General features: G+C 43.9%; 1 protein-coding gene across 6 annotated transcripts in view; it reads right to left on the bottom strand.

Moving 5' to 3' along the window:
* dgkza (diacylglycerol kinase, zeta a) overlaps positions 1–21,947 on the bottom strand; it is a 663,976-nt gene that overhangs the window by 219,904 nt on the left and 422,125 nt on the right. For all 6 annotated transcript variants that reach the window (XM_072518865.1, XM_072518866.1, XM_072518864.1 and 3 more), the window contains 2 exons: positions 7,836–7,876; positions 1,958–2,133 (listed from right to left, as the gene is read on the bottom strand). In XM_072518865.1, coding sequence (XP_072374966.1) covers positions 1,958–2,133; positions 7,836–7,876 — 217 coding nt within the window. The remainder of the gene's footprint in view (positions 1–1,957; positions 2,134–7,835; positions 7,877–21,947) is intronic.

Below are 21,947 nucleotides of genomic sequence, written 5' to 3'. Positions count from 1 at the left end.
TCGAGGAAATACTTGTTAGGAAGGAAGATGTGTTGGGCATTTCGAAAAACTTGAGGATAGACAAGTCCCCCGGGCCTGACGGGATATATCCAAGGATTCTATGGGAAGCAAGAGATCAAATTGCAGAGCCGTTGGCAATGATCTTTTCATCCTCACTGTCAACAGGGGTGGTACCAGGGGATTGGAGAGTGGCGAATGTCGTGCCCCTGTTCAAAAAAGGGAATAGGGAAATCCCTGGGAATTACAGGCCAGTTAGTCTTACTTCGGTGGTAGGCAAAGTAATGGAAAGGGTACTGAGGGATAGGATTTCTGAGCATCTGGAAAGACACTGCTTGATTAGGGATAGTCAGCACGGATTTGTGAGGGGCAGGTCTTGCCTTACAAGTCATATTGAATTCTTTGAGGAGGTGACCAAGCATGTGGATGAGGGTAAAGCAGTGGATGTAGTATACATGGATTTTAGTAAGGCATTTGATAAAGTTCCCCATGGTAGGCTTATGCCGAAAGTAAGGACGCATGGGATAGTGGGAAATTTGGCCAGTTGGATAACAAACTGGCTAACCGATAGAAGTCAGAGAGTGGTGGTGGATGGCAAATATTCAGCCTGGAATCCCAGTTACCAGTGGCGTACCGCAGGGATCAGTTCTGGGTCCTCTGCTGTTTGTGATTTTCATTAATGACTTGGATGAGGGAGTTGAAGGGTGGGTCAGTAAATCAGACGATACGAAGATTGGTAGAGTTGTGGATAGTGAGGAGGGCTGTTGTCGGCTGCAAAGAGACATAGATAGGCTGCAGAGCTGGGCTGAGAAGTGGCAGATGGAGTTTAACCCTCAAAAGTGTGAGGTTGTCCATTACAGGGTTAACGGTAGGGTTCTTGGCAATGTGGAGGAGCAGAGAGATCCTGGGGTCTATGTTCATACATCTTTGAAAGTTGCCACTCAAGTGGATAGAGCTGCGAAGAAGGCCTATGGTGTGCTCGCGTTTATTAACAGAGGGATTGAATTTAAGAGCCGTGAGGTGATGATGCAGCTGTACAAAACCTTGAGAAGGCCACATTTGGAGTACTGTGTACAGTTCTGGTCGCCTCATATTAGGAAGGATGTGGAAGCTTTGGAAAAGGTGCAAAGAAGATTTACCAGGATGTTGCCTGGAATGGAGAGTAGGTCTTACGAGGAAAGGTTGCTGGTGCTAGGCCTTTTCTCATTAGAACGGAGAAGGATGAGGAGCGACTTGATAGAGGTTTATGATCAGGGGAATAGATAGTGTAGACAGTCAGAGACTTTTTCCCCGGGTGGAACAAACCATTACAAGGGGACATAAATTTAAGGTGAATGGTGGAAGATACAGGGGAGATGTCAGAGGTAGGTTCTTTACCCAGAGAGTAGTGGGGACATGGAATGCACTGCCTGTGGAAGTCGTTGAGTCGGAAACATTCGGGACCTTCAAGCAGCTATTGGATAGGTACATGGATTACGGTAGAATGATATAGTGTGTTTTAAATTTGTTCTTAAGGGCAACACGGTAGCATTGTGGATAGCACAATTGCTTCACAGCTCCAGGGTCCCAGGTTCGATTCTGGCTTGGGTCAATGTCTGTGCGGAGTCTGCACATCCTCCCCGTGTGTGCGTGGGTTTCCTCCGGGTGCTCTGGTTTCCTCCCACAGCCCATAGATGTGCAGGTTAGGTGGATTGGCCATGATAAATTGCCCTTAGTGTCCAAAATTGCCCTTAGTGTTGGGTGGGGTTACTGGGTTATGGGGATAGGGTGGAGGTGTTGACCTTGGGTAGGGTGCTCTTTCCAAGAGCCGGTGCAGACTCGATGGGCTGAATGGCCTCCTTCTGCACTGTAAATTCTATGATAATCTACAATATTCCCTGGGGTAAAATAAACAAATTAATGGCATCTACAAGGAATTAAGGTCTTCTACATTCAGCAGGGAACTGTTCAGTTCTCTTACCTGGGAACAGGAGACAATGGCGGTGAAGAGGAGCAGGATGGGAAGGTAAAGGAAGCAGGTGAGTCAACCAAATCAGGCATTCCTGGGGATGTCCCCACGGTCTCTGTGATCACAAGTTCTGGGTCCAGGATGAAGAGTTCATCTTGGGAAATGTCAGTCACATAATGTAAGTGCTCCTGAAAAGAAATGCAGAGGAAATTATCATTCAAGCTCATAAGTGTGCCTAAAAGGAAAGAATGACAGACATTGAGATAGTGGCCTTCACAACCGCAGGTCATCCCAAAGTGCTTAATAGCCAATTAAGGACTTTTGAAGTACAGTGATTGTTGTAATCTCGGCAAATGCAGCAGCCAATTTGCTCTCTCAAACAGCACTGAAATGCATGAGCTGACAATCTGCTTTTTTTAAAAATTGAAAACTGTCCTGCTCTTCTTCGGATAGTGCCATGACGCACCTTGTATGTGCATTCATGGGAGCACACAGTCTTGGTAAAATGCCTCTACCAAAAGTCACACTGCAGCACTCCCTCGGTTCTGCACTGAAATGGCAGCCTTGACTTTTGTCCTCAAGTCTCTGGAGTGAAACTTAAACCCACAGCCTTCTGGCCGAGAAGCGAGAATGTTACCCCCTGAACCATGTCTGACAGCTGAACACCAGTCCAGATAAACTGAATTCTGCCCTTAAGAGTCATTGCAACTGCTAATCATTCATAGAATTATAGAATAATATAGCACAGAGGAAGGCCATTCGTGAAGATCCTTTCCAGGACCTTGCTGAGGTGGGATTCCCAGAATTGATCACAATATTGAAGATTTAAAATAACTTCCTTGCTATTGTACTCTATTCCTATTTTCTACACCATTAATAATCCGATATAGATCCATCTTAATCGACCTTTACTTTTAATTGCATCATTGTTCTATTTCCCAGGAACTGGTATCACTTATCCCTTCAGTGTCCAGACTGCCAGTACCTAGCATGATTTACAATGTACTTTTTACTATAGCTGCAGTCGCACTTTGCAGGTTTTGGTCCTGCTAGTTTACCCTGTTCTCTCTTTAAGTCTCCCTAAGCATTACATTGCTTCACAATCCACAGCCCAATTAAGATGGCAAGTTGTTGACTTGCTCTCAGGGTTCAGATAATGTTGGAAAGGGCGTCTATGCCATTATATCGCTCGTTCTTGTGCTTTGCAATATTGCCCCCCATTTCCTGTGGCTCAGGTACCCTGGCTCCACTCTATTAATCTGTAATACAACTGAGGTCAAGTGTGCTGTACAGTGATTGGAAAAAATGGACTTTGAACCCATAAACTGGAACTCTATGTGAGGGAGAGCCCTGCACCTGATGACCAGACTGTCAAACATACAGCTATAGACAAAACAAATGTGTATTACTATGAGAAGTCATTTTGTCTCAGCCAGTCTTACTGAGTCGTTTACTGATGGACGTCAGAATGGGCTCTAACATCTGTTCTGGTGTCGGCCCAATCGAACATGTCTAATTTGCAGCAATTGTGCACTTTAAACATGAGAGTAAAATGGAATTCTATAATGTCAATTGTATCAATTGATTGAGGTTAAGTATAAACAGCTGGAAGACATTGATTGGATGGTTACTTGAGCAAATAGAAGGAACCCTAACTGACATGGAGACAGTCAAGTTTGGAAGTAACGTTTCACTCAGTGAATAAAACAATTCCTCAGATTGGTTCTGGTTTCTTCCTTTCCTAATTGGCTGCCAGTATTAAAACACCGAAACATCGCCACCTCTTTGTCCTCCATTAAGATGCTCCTGAGAACCTACCTCTGTTAAAACCTGTCCTAATATTCAGGTGCTTTGGTTCAGTGTCAATGCTTTGGCTTGAATCATACTCCAGTGAAGCACTTTGAGAATTATTTTTTAAAAACCTTGATTGAGGTATTCAAAAGGGAATTGGGTTGCTTTCTGAAGTAAAAGAATGTACAAGGTTACGGGGATAAGGCAGGAGAGTGGAATTTTGAGAGGACCAGTGCAGACCCTATGGGTAGTATGGCCTTCTTCCACACTGTCGTGATTGTGTTAAAAGTGTTAGAGAAATCCAAGATTGTTGCCTCCAAAAACCAGAGTGAAAAAAACTTCTATTAGCATAATAACTGGGAGGGATCTTGTGAGGGGTCTAGTGTAAGGGTTATGGTGACTGCAGCGTTGCCAATGGCTCCGAGTAAGTATTCAGGGAGCCCAGTGGTGCAGTCCACAGTGAGGATATGGAATCAGCTGAGGAGGCATTTTAGGATGGAAGGGATGTCAGTGCTAATGCCACTGTGTGAGAATCGTGGGTTTGAACTGGGAGGGGATGGTCTGGAGGAGCTAAGGGAGAGGATAGAGCTGCCGAGGGGGAGTGAGTTCAGGTATCTGCAGGTTAAGGACTTTGCGCGAAAGGTCTGGAGGGGGGTTCCCTAGGTTGCCGGGATACACCACGCTGGAGTGACTGCTGCTTCCGGATGTAGACGGGGAGGGAAGAATTGGGGATATATACAAGTAGCTGGGGGAGCAGGGAGGTGAGCGGATGATGAAAATCAAGGAGAAATGGGAAGTGGAGTGGGAGGGAAGATCAATTGAAGAGTATGGAGTGAGGCACTGTGAAGGGTAAACAGGACCTCCTCTTGTGCAAGGATGAGCCTGATACAGTTTAAGGTGCTGCATATGACTCGGGCGAGAATGAGTGGGTTCTTTCAGGGGTAGCAGATGAGTGCGAGGCGTTGCAAAAAATTGGGAAGATTCTGGGTGGGAGTGTTCGCGGTCTTCGCCAGGGTAGCGGAGGAGGCGGTGGACCTGGACTGTTTGGTGGCGATTTTTGGGGTTTCAGAGAAGCTGGAGCTTATGGAGAGGAGGAAGGCCGATGTTGTCACCTTGGCCTCTCTGATTGTACAACAGCAAATTCTGGAGTGACGTTCGGCATCACCACCAGGGGTAGCGGCTTGGTTGGGTGACCTGTATGACTTCCTGCGGTTGGAGAAGATAAAGTGAGAGTTAAGGGGCTCAGCAGGGGGGTTTGAGAAAAGGTGGGGGTTGTTTGTGACCGTGTTTGAGGAGCTGTTCGTCGCGGGGGGGGGGGGGGGTTGGGGGGGGGGGGGGGGTGAAAAAGAGGAAAATCTCGACAGACTGTATAGTTGATTGTTGGGAAACATGTTTCCCAGGGTGTTTATTTGCTGTAACCTACTTTGATACATGTTTGTAATAAAATACATTTTTTTAAAAACATAATGACTGGAATCTTCCAGCCGTTCCCACCGGCAGAATCTTCCGGTCTCACGGAACATTGTTAACATGCACTGAAACTCTTCCGATCCAGTGAAATACTTTCAGCTACAAGCAAATTAGTAGAAATTGATATACTCGGGTGAATTCTGTTTGTGGATTAGATGTGGGGGTCAGAGTTGCAGGTTCTAGATCACAGAACCCAGGAAGAGGAATTTTGCCTTTTCAGATTACACTGATCTCACAGAAGGAGAGACGTTCAGAAAATTGAGCCATCACAATAAATGATAGGTGGTCTCCAGACTGCGGTTACCATCTGTCTCCAAGACATTCTCTCATACCCTATTGACCTTGGTATCGCTGACCCAACTCTCCACTGAGGATTGACTCGATAAATAAGACTAGCTGCTGTTGTCTCTGTCTGAAGGTGCAGTCTCCAGAGAGAGTACTGCCCTTGAGAGCTATAAAAACACTTAAGGAGCACAGACAGCCATGTTCTCTGGTGTGGAAAAGGGGATCAAGGACATTTTTAGTGCTTGCTGCTCTGCACAGATTTCATACAAGGCAGAAGACATCATTTCAGCCAGATTGCCAGCTCTTTTGAAAGACCGATCCAATTATCTTAATTTTCTGTCGCCTGGCAAATTTTGTCAAAGCCAGTTCCGTCTTGAAAGTTATTGTTGAAACTGCTTCTCAGGTAGCACATCTCAGCCACTGGAAGAAATGAATGGAAAAAGAACATGTGCTGGTGTTTCTCTGCTGTGGGGAAAAAAAACTGCTTCTCAAAATCAAACTGGGGTGACTAACAACACCCGGACCCTGCAGAGCAACCCTCTTGAAAATACATTGCTGGAGGGAGTCAGGAATTCAGAATGTTCAGCTCTGCAATCGAAACCTGAAAACAAAAACACCAGCTAACCAGAGCCACCCTGAAGGAGAACGTGCTACCTGAACTGATTATTTACCCACACGTTACTCTAGCCATCCCTGCCAATCCGCTGTGTCACAAAGACACTTGGGGATAAGCACAAAAATAACAATCAGCTCTACAAGCAATTAGATTACAATTATTTGTACAAAAGGAACATCACTATTTAATCATCAACTATTCAGCTTTTAAGTACATTGTAAACTGACAACAACGTGCAGAAAAACTAGAAAGCATTATTTTGGGTGAGGCAAACACATCTTAAAACTACTGGCTCTATTAGAGATTCCGGAGTCAAAACACCTGGAAGGTAAGTGAATCTACTAGAATCATTGTCTCACAGTAATTTCATTACAGATTGAGAAAATCCAACAGCAAGTTGAACTGCTATGAGAAACATGGCCGGCCAGGAGGTGCTGGTCTTGATGGGTGACTGGTATTATTTGCGCTCCAAGATGCCAGTGCTGAGCAGTGCCACGTGATCATCGTCTAATTTAAGACCTGGTCAATCAGGAGTCGGTTGACACTCCCCAGGGTTGTCCGGAGGTCTCCAGCAATTAAAGATTAATCTCCCACTGAGAGAGAGAAAAGAGAAGGATGTTTGACTGGATGAGGTGTTTAGAGATGGAAGGTTGTGTGAGAAAGCCTCCAGGGACATGCCCAACCAGAGCTGGCAACCCAAGTCGGAGATCATCAGGAAAGGCGGTAATTGGAATGCAGGCTGCTTTGCCTTGACCTTTGTTCAAATGCTTGCCACATTCTCAACCAGACTAAGTGTATAGTAACTCAACAGCATTAAAAACAGAAACACACACCAAACAATCCCAAGCTCAGGGATAAGCAAAGGTCAGATACCGAGTGACAAACCCAAACAATCCACGGTCAACTATAACTTTGGATATGATGCAATGTAAAGCTTCCCCTGTACAAAATCAGCAGGGAATTCCCTCCAGGTTGGGTATGAAATGGGTTGAATGCAGAGTAAAGCTCTTTGCACTCTGACCAAGGAACATACTTTAAAGATAATCGGAGAACAGCAGCAACTTGAATTTGGAGCTCTCTAGGTTACAGACATAGAGTGAGGCAAGGTCGTGGAGAGTTTTTTTTAAACATGGAGAGACTTTAATCTGAGGTGTTGAGTCACCAGGCCATATGAACTCAGCAAGATTGATGGTGAGCTGATGGGTGAGTGGAACTTTGCATGGAACTGCGGGGGGAGGTGGGGGGCAACAGAATTTCAAATGAAGTGAAGTTTATGTCGGGTTTGGGAAGCCAGTCAGAACGGCACTAAAGTCATCACATTTCAAAATGGCAAAAGCATGGATAAAATGTTTCAGTGGCAGATGGAAGATAGGGGCAGCCTCAGGCGATGTTAATAGAGGTAAAATAGGCAGAGAAATAGGAACGAGAACACCCTCCGTGTAGATTCAAACCCAGGAGCATTCTGATGAAAAGGCAGCATGTGAAACAGTGTGGATTTCTCTACCTGGTATTTCATTCCAGACAGACCTATACGATTAGCCAAAAGTTGACAAACCTGGAAATTTACTGAGGACCAGTACTCTACTGAGTCAGTGTCATTCCGCATAACTCCCAGTGTTTAGTTCAGCAGGGGGCAGGTGAGAAAAATACTTGGGTAGTCACAATCAGGGAAGCTGTTAACTCAACAGAAGCCAGCATGTTAGTCGTCACTTGGGAGTCTGTTCTTACCTGCGCTCGATCTATTCTGTAAAACCGGTCAGCAGTAGTGGCTGAAAAGAAAACAAGGAGAAATTACAATGAAGGATTAGTCTCCAAACAGGCTACTTCTTCCTATAGTGTTGCAAGAGAGAGAGAACCGCACACTGCTCTTTTGCAGAAGAATATCTTTCCTGATCAAATATTTTATATATGACCACATTGGCTAAAACATGTTGGAAAATCAGGCAATTGCTCAACCAAAGCTCTGATATTTTGCACCTGCTTTGTTTCAATCATTACGACAGTGACTGACATTGGGAGAACATGTTGATGGGATGTCCATATTCAAAATGGGTGACAACGACATATACAGGAAACTACAGACCTAATTTATGTCACTGCAAATCTGGCTAGAAAATTCGATTATTTGACAGGGATTGCTTTCCTTCCAGTCAACAGGTTTAAGGGATTGAGCAGAGGTGTTCAGAATTATGAAGGGTTTCGATAGTGTCGATGGGAAGAAATGGCTTCCACTGGCAGGAGGGTCGACACTGAGGACATGCAGATTTTAACATAATTGGCAAAAGAAACAGGGGAGATTACAATATTTTTTTTGATGCAGTAAGTTTGTATGATCTAGAATACAATATGTGAAAGGGAGGGGTAAGCAGATTCAACAATACATTTCCAAAAGGAATTGGATGAATATTTAAACAGGAAACATTTGCAGAGCTACTTGAAAAGAGTAGAATGGCCTCCTCTGTACTGTAACCATTCTCTGATTTTATTCTGGCTAGGACGGGGACTAATTGGGCAACTCTTTCAAAGGGCTGGCACAGGTATAATGCCCTGAATGGCTTCTTTCTGTGCTACACTATTCTAGATTTACTTACGAGTATCCACAGAACAGCCACCAAGGACTAAGAGAGTCTTCCATGAATGTCTGATAACTCAGCACAGTGTGGCATTGATCTGTCTGTACTATTTGTCAGCTTGACTAGTTTTGGTGCATAATAGAAATTTCAATGGCCGCCTATCAGATCTAATGATATTTTCTGTCTGGACATGGGAATGTGATGTTATTTTCCATACTTGACATGTTTCAATTATACTTAGAACTTTTTGTTTCCCAACGTTTTTCACATCATTACGATTCTGCTTGATTGCACCAGCTAACCTAGTACAAGGACAATTAGTCACCAAATGTTTGTAAGGATGTTAAGGCACAGTAAGATTCGTCTTATCTCTCATTCATAGATAAGTTAGTCCGGTTGAATGAATGCAAGATAATTTTATTTCTTAAAAACACATTTTGCGGGGCAGCAAGTTGGTGCAGTAGTTAGCACTGCTGCCTCACGGCGCCGAGGTGCCAGGTTCGATCCCGGCTCTGGGTCACTGTCCGTGTGGAGTTTGCATATTCTCCCTGTATTTGCATGGGCTTCGCCCCCACAAGCCAACGGTGTGCAGGGTAGGTGGATTGGCCACGCTAAATTGCCCCTTAATTGGAAAGAATTTATTGGCTACTCTAAATTTATTTAAAAATACATATTTTGGTACATTCACACAAAATTAACTGGAAAATGCTTTCTCTGTGTCTCTCGAAATGTCCTTGAACAAGTAGAAGCAAAAACTTCAAGATAAAAGTGACTTCAGATTTTCAAAATTAAAAGTCATTTCAACAAAGGCCTTTGTTGAAATGTTTATTCTCCGACGGCTATATTTTTTTCTAATCAGTTAGCTGGATCACATTCTTAAGGGAATCCTTATCTAGCTTTAGCCCCTTACTTAGTTTCATTGGTTCTAATTCTCGCTGAGGCGCCCTTGATTCATTCAGGAAAGTGTCAGTCACTTAACAGGTGATTGGTTAATTAGACATCAATTATCCCAAATTAATTAAGTGTCCCATGACTTTTGTTCCGCGTTCAAACTCCCTATGTCACGTCTGGTCTCAGCTATGATACTGTTTCAATCTTGTCGAATGTACCTTTCATATCAGATCATATCTGAACTTGTAGTATATTATTTGTAACATTTGAGACAGCCATGGACAGTATTCAAACAGTTATAACTTACTCATATTTCTACAAATTCAGTAATTTTCAAGAATCATTTTAGCTAATATTTTAAATCCCCCCCCCCCCCTCTGCAATTGCTGCCTCCAACAGGCACCATGCAGTAAGATTTTCACTTTGCCACACCTGGTGTAGAATTGGTCCTGTTGATAGGTTTCATAGAATTTACAGTGCAGAAGGAGGCCATTCGGCCCATCGAGTCTGCACCGGCTCTTGGAAAGAGCACCCTACCCAAGGTCAACACCGCCACCCTATCCCCATAACCCAGCAACCCCACCCAACACTAAGGGCAATTTTGGACACTAAGGGCAATTTATCATGGCCAATCCACCTAACCTGCACATCTTTGGACTGTGGGAGGAAACCGGAGCACCCGGAGGAAACCCACGCACACACGGGGAGGATGTGCAGACTCCGCACAGACAGTGACCCAAGCTGGAATCGAACCTGGGACCCTGGAGCTGTGAAGCAATTGTGCTATCCACAAGGCTACCGTTGGCCTGTTGTTACTGCTGATTGGCTGTCTGTTTATAGACATAGGAACATAAATATCTCAGAACATAAGAGCAGAAGGTGGGCAATTCAGCCCTTTGAGCCTGCTCTGCCATTCATTCAGATCATGGCTGATCTCTTCCTGGTCTCAAAGTCACCTCCCTACCTTTTTCCCATATCCCTTTAACCCTTTTTAAAAATCAGAAATATATCTATCTCCTTCTTGAAACCAGTTAATGACTCAGACCCCACCGCCCTAGTTCTATAAATTCACCACCCTCTGCGAGAAGTCGTTCCTCCTCATCACATTTCTAAATCTGTCACCTCTCAACCTATATCTGTGACCACTCGTTCTAGATTGCTTTACCAGGGGGAATATTTGGTCTACTTTTACTTTATCAATCCCTTTTAGTATTTTACATACCTCGATCATATCCCCTCTCATCCTTGTAAACTCCAGCGAGTATAAGCCCAAACTGTTAAATCTCTCCTCATAGGTCAACTCTTTCGTCCCCGGAATCAATCTGGTGAACCTCCTCCGAACTGCCTCCAATGCCACCACATCCTTCCTCAAATAAGGAGACCAAATCTGGACCCAATACTCCAGATGTCTTACCAACAGCCAATACAATTGCAACAATACTTTGCTACTTTTATACTCCAGTCCTTTCGCAATAAACAATGTTCCTATGTCGTTACTGCTGATTGGCTGTCTGTTTATGGACAATGGATGATTTTATGCTTATTAAACAGAAATACAGTAAATTACAAGGGTTTTATAATTTGTATATAATGTATGCAGCATGTATGTCTATCTATAGTGTAAGAAAGGGTATGTGTATATATACAGTATACAAACTGTCTATGTACATACAATGCATATACAAAGTGGGAAACCATATGTTGAGGATGTATTAAGTAATTTGATACTTTTGGCAAGAAGCTACATTTGAGGGGAATGTGGGTGAGGGAATCCTTGAACTTTAGCTTTTTGTTGGAGATACAGGATTGGGGAATTTACATTCAATTTGAATCAAACTTTTAGTTATCTCTTCTCATGTCTCCTTTCTTATTTGATCACATTCCTGTGAAGCACCTTGGGGTGTTTGCCTTAGTTAACAGTGTTATATAAACGCAAATTTTAATTGCTCTATAACGTGCAAAGGTTGCGCATGTATATATAATGTATGCACGATGCTCTGCTCCTCTGGAACATGCAGTGAAGCATAACCAGTGTTGAGTGCAGCTGAAGTCACATGGAACAGTACACTCCAGTTTCAGTCACTGAACTCAATCACATTTGCCTTATTGTCTATTCTTGTTCAACTTCATTTCTGTCCCAAACCCAAACCTGTGCATATTATTGCAGACCTTTCTGGAAATAACTGCAGGTTTTACTCTGCGCGCTACACTGTAAACAATGACTCAAGCTTCTATACTGCTCTATATGTAACGAATTCCAGTCATATGCTATTCTGTCTGTAACATCTTCCAGCCTGTATCCTGAGTGCACTGTATCATTTTAGGACATTCATCTTTATGGAAGGGATACTTATGTTAATAGGCATTGTAGTATTGCTGCAAAATTAGATACAGCTTACAAAGGGTTAATTCCTAGAGATCCACAAGAAATAAACCAGTTTGTTGATAAACAAATTAAATTACTGAAGTGCTTTATGGTCCACCTTTTAAAGTAAGACAAACTCATGCGGCAGAATGTGCAAGATCAAAGTAATCAATAGACCACAAGGAATAGTTTAAGTAATCTCTTCCGAAGACCATAATTTAATCAGATATAGCCAGTAAAGGCACACTCTAGATCAAAGGCAATGCCAGTAACATACTCCAGACAGTGTTGCTCTGTATAGCGTGGTGCAAAGGCTCCACTGATTTTCCCCACAGTGAAGGTTAGGCTAGCCAACCCTCCAAAATTGCACAGGAGTATCCAAGAGTTAAAGATTAATCTCCTTAACAGCAACAGATTCCATTTGTATAGTGCCTTTGATGTGGTAAAATATCTCAAGGTGCTTCACAAGAAAGTTAGCCAAATAGATTTAGACACTGAACAATGTACGAACATACGAATGAGGAGCAGGAGCCGGCTGTTCAGCCCCTCGAACCTACTCTGCCATTCAATACGATCATGGCTGATTTGATCGTGCTCTCAATTTCACATTCCATCTACCTCCAATAGATTCTTGACTAACAAGGGAGTCAAAGGTTACCTATCTCAGTCTTTAAAATTTGAATATTCAATGGTCCTGTCTCCACCGTTCTCCAGGCAACAGAGTCCCAAGGACTTCTTATCTGTCTTAAATGGAGGATAATTATTTATAAACAATGTCCTACGCGTATAAGGAGAAATTGGGACGAATGCTCAAAAGCTTTGTCAAAGAGGTAAGTTTTAATGACTGCCTTAAGAAAGGGAGAGACACAGAAGAGGTGGAGAGTTTTAGGGAGTTTATTACTTTGGTGGCTGAAAGTACACCCACCAATGACAGAGTGATTAACACTGGGGATGTACAAGCGGCTTGAATTGGGGGAGCACAGAAATTTGAGAGGATTGGAGATCTGGAGGGATGAGATGGCCCTCACGGGATTTGAAAACAAGGGATTCGAAAACAAGGATACAAATTTTACAGTTGAGACATTGCCAGACCAGAAGCCTATGACGGTAATCAAAGACAAGGGTGAGAATTGAAGAGGGCTTGATGTAAGTTAAGAAAAGGCAGTAAGTTTTGGATGAGCTTAAGTTTACGCAGGGTGGAAGAAGAGAAGCCAGTCAGGTGGTCATTGGAATAGTCAAGTTTAGAGGTGACAAATGCACAGATGAAGCTTTCAGCAGCAGATAAGAGTTCAGACAGGAACAGAGTTGGGCAATGTTGTGGAGGAGGACTAGGTGGCCTTAGTGAGGCAGTGGCTATGTGGTCAGAAGCTGATTCCGGAGTCACAGGGGCATCAAGGTTGTGTACAGTCTGATTCAGTCACTGACAGTTACCAGGGAGAGAGATGGAGTCGTTGGATAGGGAGAGATGCTTGTGGCAGATGTTAATTGTATATTAATTGTGCTTCACCATATGCAGAACAAATAAAGAGACATTACTAAACCTGTGGTGTGGTTTTGTGTGGTGGTGTATGCTTATAGCGTAAGACTGAGTAAAGTTTGGCTCCAGTAATATCCTTCAACAATGTTTTTTGAATGGAACAGCAGGGAGCGAAGACAATGGCTTCAGTCATTGCAATAGTTAGTTCAATGACACTTCTGTCCATCAGCGCTGGAAGTCATCAAGCAGAGTGACAAAGCATAGACATTGAAGGGGTCGAGGAGAGCTGGTGGTAAGGTTGAGCTGGGTGTCATCAGGGTACATTTGGAACCCTCGTGCATTTTTGGATTGTTATGGGCGAGGCGTTTTCAGAACCCCCAAAATGGATCATGGAGTTCAACCAACCTCCCCCTTTAATGTATTTGTTGCTTTTCCGAGCACACGGCTTGTTCTCCAGGTGTGATACAGCAATTATGGACAAATGGTTTTTAAACACAAAACAATGTTTAGTCCATGAACTCAACTTAACCCTTTTAAATAAACATTGGATCTCTTAACACCCCCTTACTTCAAAGATAACCCCGAAAATATTACAACACTAAATAATCCTTCAGTTATTCTTTTCAACATCCAAGAGAGACTTAACACCTTTAAACAGAAACACATCAGGTTAAAGGCTTTACTGTTATGAGTTTAAATCACCCAAATGATCCAGAGATAATCTTTCATGGCAGAGATCACAGCAGATCCTGCTCACTGCAAACACAGACACACAAGCTCTTTTTCAAACTGAAACTAAAAAACTAAACTGCAAAATGGCTGATCCAAAGCCCAGCTTCACCCACACTCTGACATCACTGCATTTCTTAAAGGTACATTAAAATGGATGTTTAAGCACTCTCACATGACAGGATAGTGTTGCTGAGGGGCAACATATAGATAAGAAAATAATAATAATAATCACATAGTCACACGTAGGCTTCCATGAAGTTATTGTGAAAATCCCCTAGACGCCACATTCCGGCACCTGTTCGGGGAGGCTGGAACGGGAATAGAACCCGCGCTGCTGTCTTGTTCTGCATTACAAGCCAGCTGTCTCAGCCAGAAAAGGGGCATGAGTAGATCCTTGACCGATAGGAGAGGGAAGAGCACAGGAAGGACAAAGAAAGCCACTGCAGATGATTATTTGGCTCTGATTCGAGAGACAAGATTTTTAAAAAACTATAAATTTAGAGTGCCCAATTCTTTTTTTTCCCCAATTAAGGGGCAATTTAGCATGGCCAATTCACCCACTATGCACATCTTTTTGGGTTGTGGAGGGAGACCCATGCAGACATGGGGAGAATATGCAAACTCCATACAGACAGCGACTCGGGGCCGGGATCGAACCCGGGTCCTTGGCGCCGTGAGGCAGCAGTGCTAACCACTGCACGACTGTGCTGCCCAGAGACAAGAATGAAACCACTTAAGAACAAACCCACCCAGCTGGATGACAGTAGCGAGGTGTTGGAGGAGGATGGCGAGGTCAACAATGTCAGTGGCAGCTGATAGATCGAGGAGGAGGATTTACCTTTGTCACAGTCACATAGGATGTGACCTGTGACTTTGATAAAGGCTGTTTCAGTGCTCTGGCAGGGACAGAATCCTGATGAGAGGGACTCCAAAACAGAACTTTGGGTACAGTTGGGTACAGATTGGGGAGGTGATGACGCATTCAAGGAATTTGGAGTGAGAAGAGTAAAAAACATGGTGGTGGTTTGCGAGGTCAAAGGGTCGTGTCTCATGGGCAAGCTGAGTTCAAAAGTAGCATGATAGGAGAGAAACAAGGGAAAGATGCAAGTTCTGAGCAAGAGCAGGGAAAATATTAGGAGATGTTTGGCCCAGTGGCTGGGGGAAGGTTGGAAGGAACTACAGTTTACATTTGTATAATGTCTAAAATATCTGATGGTGCTTCACAGGAGCATTATAAAACAAAGTATGACACCGGGCTAAGTAAGGAGATATTAGGTTAGATGACCAAGAGTTGGTCAAAGAGGTATGCTTTAAGGAGTGTCTTAAAGCAGAAAAATGAGGTGGATAAACCATAGAATCCCTTCAGTGCAAAAGGAGACCATTCAGCCCATCTAGTCTGCACTGACCCTCCTAAAAAGCACTTTACCTAGGCCCACTCCCCCACCCTATCCCCGTACATTGATCAATCCACCTAACCCGCAAATCTCTAGACTGTGGGAGGAAACTAGAGGGCCCTGAGGATACCCAAGCAGACACGGGAAGAACATGCAAACTCCACACAGTCACCCAAGGCCGGACACCAACCTGGATCCCTGGTGCTGTGAGGCAGCAGTGCTAACCACTGTAGATAGTGGAGAGGGGTTGGGAATTCTATTCCAGAGCCTGCGACCTACTCCCAGCAAGCAATGGTAGAGCAATTAAAATTGGGGGTGTGCAAGAGGCCAGAATGAAAGAAGTGCAGATGGGGCTAGAGCAGATTAGAGATAAGGAGAGGCAAGTCCATGGAGGGATTTGAAAACAAGGATAGAAAACTTTAAAATCAAGATGGTGTTCTGATCGGAAGCCAATGCATGTCAGGCCGATGGGGAATGGCATTTTCAGCAACTTAAGACAAAGACAGCAGAGTATTGGATAATCTCAAATTTATGTAGGGTACAATTTGCCAAGAGTGCAATTGCATACTTGAGTCTGGAGATAAAAAAGGTACAAATGAGAGTTTCAGCAGCAGGCAAAGTGAGACGGAGATAAAGTCGGACAATGTTGCAGAAATGGAAATAAGTAGGCTTAGTGGGGGCACAAATATAAGGTTGGAAGCTCGTCTCGGGACCAAATGTGACACCAAGTTTGTGAACGGACTGGAAATGAAGAGAGGCAGCAGAAACAATGGTCTCAATCTTTGTGACAAAGAGGTTCAGGAGCTCCTTGCACCCATTGGCAAGAGATAAAGTTAGAGGAGGCTAGGGAGAGGGGTTTAAGAGGACATTGTGAGGCGACGAAAGCCTGAGTTTATCTTTGAATGCCAGAACAAACAGCGAACAGGTTTGGCGGAAGAGAGAAGAACCCAATAGTCCTTAATGCTTTCCAGCCAAATCAAGCAGCAAATCAGTCCTCTGATGCTACACACATGCAAGTCTGTGCCACTGAGACTTGAGAGAGTAGCGATGAGTGTGGTACCGAGGGGAATGAGTAAGGCTGTTACAGATAGTCAGGGATAAACATTGTGGGGTCATTAAAAGAAAGGTCTCTCTCTGCTCATGTTTGAACCCTTTATTTATTGGTTAGAAAAATGTTGAAGATGGAATCAAGATTTTTTCCTGGACGAGACAGTTAGAGACGGAGATCTCATAAAGAAATCTCCTGGAACATGTCCAGGGTTGGTATTCATACTGCAGATCAATACTATATTTTATCTTCCTGTGAATCACCACGGTAATGATACCACAGTCGATCTTCACAGTCTGTGATGAATATATAGCCTCAGTATTATTGATAATTATCACTGGCACTGACTTATCACACTGCTAATATATTATGATTTACTGCGAACTCTGGAGAGTAAGTAAAAGACTGTAATTTAATATTCAGAATGAGATGATGTCTACAAACCACTCAAACTTAGAATCATAGAATCCCTACAGTGCAGGAGGAGTTTCGGCCCATTGGGTCTGCACCAACCCTCTGAAAGAGCACTCCACCCAAGCTCACTACCCGCCCGATCCCAATAACCCCTTAACCTAACCTGCACATTGTTTTTGAACACCAAGGGACAATGTAGCATGGCCAATCCACCTAACCTGCACATCTTTGGACTGTGGGTGGAAACCGGAGCACCCGGAGGAAACCAACGCAGCCACAGGGAGAACGTGCAAACTCCACACAGACACTGACCCAAGGCTGGAATTGAACCCAGGTCCTGGCGCTGTGAGGCAGCAGTGCTAACTGCCGTGCCACCGTTGGCTTACTCGAGTTCATTGATTAAACTGTTAATGCTATTATTCTCTCCCAACCATCTGGAATCTTGTATGCAAAGCTGTTGCTGTTGTGTGCAGAAGTTATTTTTGACATTAATCTTATAATAGCTCCTTCCCTGGGTTTGTTTGAACCATTCAAGGCCTAATGACACTGTACATAAAACAGACTCACTTTTTCAGTCTATTAAACCAAGGTGTTCCATGGGATGTGGGTGGGGTAAGAGAGCTGCTATCCAATAGAGGACTGTAATAGGCTTCACAGGCAGAGGCTTGTAGTGAGGTTTAGCCTGAGACGACAGCTGTCATGGCAAACAATGTAAAGGAAGTGTGCACTTTGAAAGAATAATTAGTGGGAAATGCAATAGTCTTCTGGATAGTCCCAAAGAATGCTGCTCCTCCTTCCTGCAGTTGCTGTTATGAATTCATCATTAGGCAGGCAGTCTAAATACCCAGCTCACTCTCTCACCATCCAGCAACTTCATTCCTAGACAGGTTTTCAGTTCTGCACTAACCGAAGAGACATGGTTTATCCAGAAGCTATTTTTATAACACCGTGCACCTTGTTGGAGATGCAGTCTTTAAGACGAGACATGAAGCCGCAGTCCCACCTGTGGCAGTGAAAGAACTGATGGGTCTAATCAAAGAAGAGCAGGCCCGTTCTTCCCAGTGTTCAGGCCAACATTAATAAAAACAAATTGGTGTTCTTACTGCTGTTCTGGGGACTTCCTGTGAGCAGACTGGCTGCCATGTTCCCATGCACAACAGCGTGTGCACTTCAAAAGTACTTCATCGGTGAGAAGGTGGTTTGGATGTCCTGAAGACATTTATGCCATTATATAGTTCTAAGTTCATTCACTCGACCCCGCATGGATCCTTTCCCTTGTCCTTCACTTGTATTCGCTCCCTCTTTCCCTCCTCCTTTCCACGCCCTTCCCAATATCTCCCCCACTTGCCCTCCCTTTCATTTCTCTTCCCCCCCCCCTTTGCTCCCTCCTTGCATTCTCTCTTCCCTCTCACTCCTCTTGTGCTTTCTTTTTCCTTGCCTTTCTGTGAATTACAGGCAGAACTATTTCTCATTAATAACACAGAACAAAGGCTGCTTGTCAAACACTGCCTCTTCACACTATATTCTGCAGTGATTACAAAACTCTCCTTTAATCTCAGAGCTGTCAGGATACCTGGAACGAGTCTAACCTTGCTCACATTTACTCAAGTATCTGGACATGAGAAGTTATGTTTAACTTAAGCTAGTTTGCGTAAATGGGACTGCGATATCTTGATTGGTTTAACTCACTTGGCTAGACAGCTGGTTCGTGATGCAGAGCAAGCCAAGCAGCGAGGTCTGAATTCCCGTAACGGTTGAGGTTATTCATTAAGGCCCTGCCTTCTCAACCTTGTCCCTTGCCTGAGGTGTGGCGATCCTCAGGTTAAATCACCATCAGTCAGCTCTCCCCTCACAGTGGAAAGTAGCCTATGGTCATCTGGGACTATGGTGACTTTCTCTACCTTCCCTTACCTTGATTGCTACATATTAACTGGCATGTCAACAGCTCTGATCGGTGGATCATCAGCGCAATCAATGATCAGTACAGTACTAAAAGCTCACATACATCCTGGGTAACGAGAATTAAACTCTCGAGCCTGGTACTACTGTATGACTACTGTGTCTCAGATAATCATGCTGTTCACATCAAAATGTAAAGATACAATTCATCGACATCAGCTTCTGTATTGGTTCACGTGCACCTGTGGAAGTACACTGGAAGCTCAGTATAACTGCATAGTGTCATCATATATTGAAGACGGTCTTATAAGGCATGATCTGGTGTTTGAGACTATCCATAGTCCCTCTTTTAGTCACTTGTTCTGTACTGCGGATCTATCATTGATCAGTTTATGGATTATCCGCTCCCATTTTTTAGACCAGGTTACTCAACCACCATCCAGTACTTGGTATTGACCAACCAGTGGAAGCACCACTGGGCTGTCGTTCCAGTAACAGGTTTTAACTCCTAACCTGACACAAGTAACCCAGCACAGCAGAGGTACTGCAAACGGTACAAGTCTTAGAATCTCTCTGTAAAGTACAACTTACTGGACCAGCAGGGTCTCACCATGTGTGGAGTTTGGAATCTTTCTCTGATTGCTGATGCGAATGTTCAGCATGCCATGAAAACCCGAAGATATTGAAGGGAAGGGTGGTTGACCTCACTCGGCCCTCGTCTCCTTGGTGCACACTGAGATTGGCAGGGGACCGCATATTGCATATCTTCCTCACCCTCCAGCCAACAATAGACGTGGCCCAAGATATCAGAGAGAATAACCTTATTTTAATATAAATTTAGAGGACCCAATTCTTTTTGCTTTCCAATTAAGGGGCAATTTAGCCTGGCCGATCCACCTACTCTGCACATCATTTGGGTCGTGGGGGTGAGACACACGCAAACACAGGAAGAACGTGCAAGCTCCACATGGACAGTGACCCGGGGCTGGGATCGAATCTGGCTCCTCAGCGCCGTGAGGCAGCAGCGCTAACCACTGCACCACTGTACTGCCGTGTCCAAGAGAATAATCTGATCGAGTGTGTAGAATCAAACCAGAAGACTGGTCATTTGGTACCAATAACAGACTCCAAACGTTGGCTGGGACCTGTTGACCGCACCTCAGACTGGAACACTCCCTTTCGGTGAAAGTAGGAAATTGGGAAAGAAAAGCAAATTGGAGATGGAATGACCCAACATGTTGGTTTGTGACTTGGAAACTGATGGGAATAAAAGGGGAAGGTAACTTCTAAGTTAGGAAGATATTTTATAGGCCTTTAAAGCAAAATTCCTCTTGACCATGCTGACATTAGTCGCCAGATGGTATGGTAGTGTGCAGTATTGTTTTCCTTTGGGTACAACAGGGGCAGGGATGCTTTCAAAATTGAAGCCAAGCAAACATGGGGAAAAATGCTCCAAAGTGGCTGTATGGAGAGAAAGCGTTTTAAATTGCTTGTACATTCTCCTCAATTAAAATAAATCGTATTTTTATTCAACATAAATTGTTAATAATGCTCTTGAGGAATTTTAGTGTGATTTTTGTGATTAAGGGAAGTGCCTACTGGGCTTTCTTCCCAGCTACATAAATCTTTGGTGAGAAAAATTTATTATAGACTGTATTCACTGCAAACCTACACAATCTGATTGTAAGACTGACAAATCCCAGCCTCAGAAAGCATTAACATTGCTTTCAAATACACACATGGCTGCTTTAAGTTATTCCTGCTGAGTCCTTTTATCTGCCTTCGGAATCATTCGCTTCTTAACCATTTGATAGCACCACAACCCAAGGGCTGTTTTTACTGTTGCTAGGGATGTGGGTAGATATTTGTACTCTCAGGTTGGAGTGCGTCGATATCTGGCGAGGGCACTGGTTTCCTGCCTACTTGAGCTGCTGAATATTAGCCTGCTTCAGGAAGATGCCTCTGAGGGATCAGATTTTAATTTGCCAAGATAAGTGGCAATACATGGCAATGGCCTCAGAATCATGTTGGTAACCTTCCTGCCCTGTTAACCCTGACAATCAGTCCACTGTGATTCTCACAAAGGCCTACCACAACACTTAATCTAGGTTGGCACTCCAGTGCAGTACTGACAGGAAAGCACTGTCAGGCATGCTGTCTTTGAGCTGAGATGTCAGACTGAGATCCTGACATTTTGGCATTCATTGCTAATGGAACAGAGTATAAAAGTAGGGAAGTGTTGTTGCAACTGTATAGGGCATTGGCGAGACCCCACCTGGAGTACTGTGCACCGTTTTGGTCCCCTTACTTGAGGAACGCGTAAATGCATTGGAGGCAGTTCAGAGAAGGTTCACTAGATTGATTCCAGGGATTTAAAAACTTGTTTTATGAAGAGAGACAGCAGTTTAGGCCTAGACCCACGGGAGTTTACAAGAATGAGGGGAGATCTAATTAAGGTATACAAGATGTTGAAGGGGATTGACAGGGTAGACGTAGAGCAGATGTTTCCCCTTGTTGGACATTCTACAACAAGAAGCCATAGTTTTAGGGTAAGGGGCGGCAGATTGAAAACAGAAATGAGGAATTACTTCACTCAATGGGTCATGAATCTGTGGAATTCTCTACCCCAGAGTGCAATGGATACCGGAAAACTAAACAAGTTTGAGGAGGAAATAGATAGGTTTTTAACTAGTAGTGGGATGAAGGGTTATGGGGAGCGGGTAGGAAGGTGGAGATGAAGCAGAGATTAGATCTGCCATGATCGTATTGAATGGTGGAGCAGGCACGAGGGGTTGAATTGCCCCTCCTGCTCCTAGTTCTTATGTCCTTATGACTACCTCCTCAAGTGGATGTAAATGTTCTCCCCGGTGTTCTTGCCAAGATTTACCCCTTAATCAACGTCACAGAAACAGATTTACTTATCATCATCACACAGCTGGAGTTTTTTATGTACAAATTGGTTGCAATGTCTCCTGCATTCCAACAGTGACCACATTTCATGAGCTGCAAAGTTCTGAGGTTGTGAAAGGTGTTATGTAAATCCCAGT

The sequence above is a fragment of the Scyliorhinus torazame genome, chromosome 10, assembly GCF_047496885.1.
Source record: "Scyliorhinus torazame isolate Kashiwa2021f chromosome 10, sScyTor2.1, whole genome shotgun sequence".
Lineage (NCBI taxonomy): Eukaryota > Metazoa > Chordata > Chondrichthyes > Carcharhiniformes > Scyliorhinidae > Scyliorhinus > Scyliorhinus torazame.
Note: the sequence above shows the minus strand (reverse complement) of the source record. Positions and strands in the feature narration are given on the sequence as shown.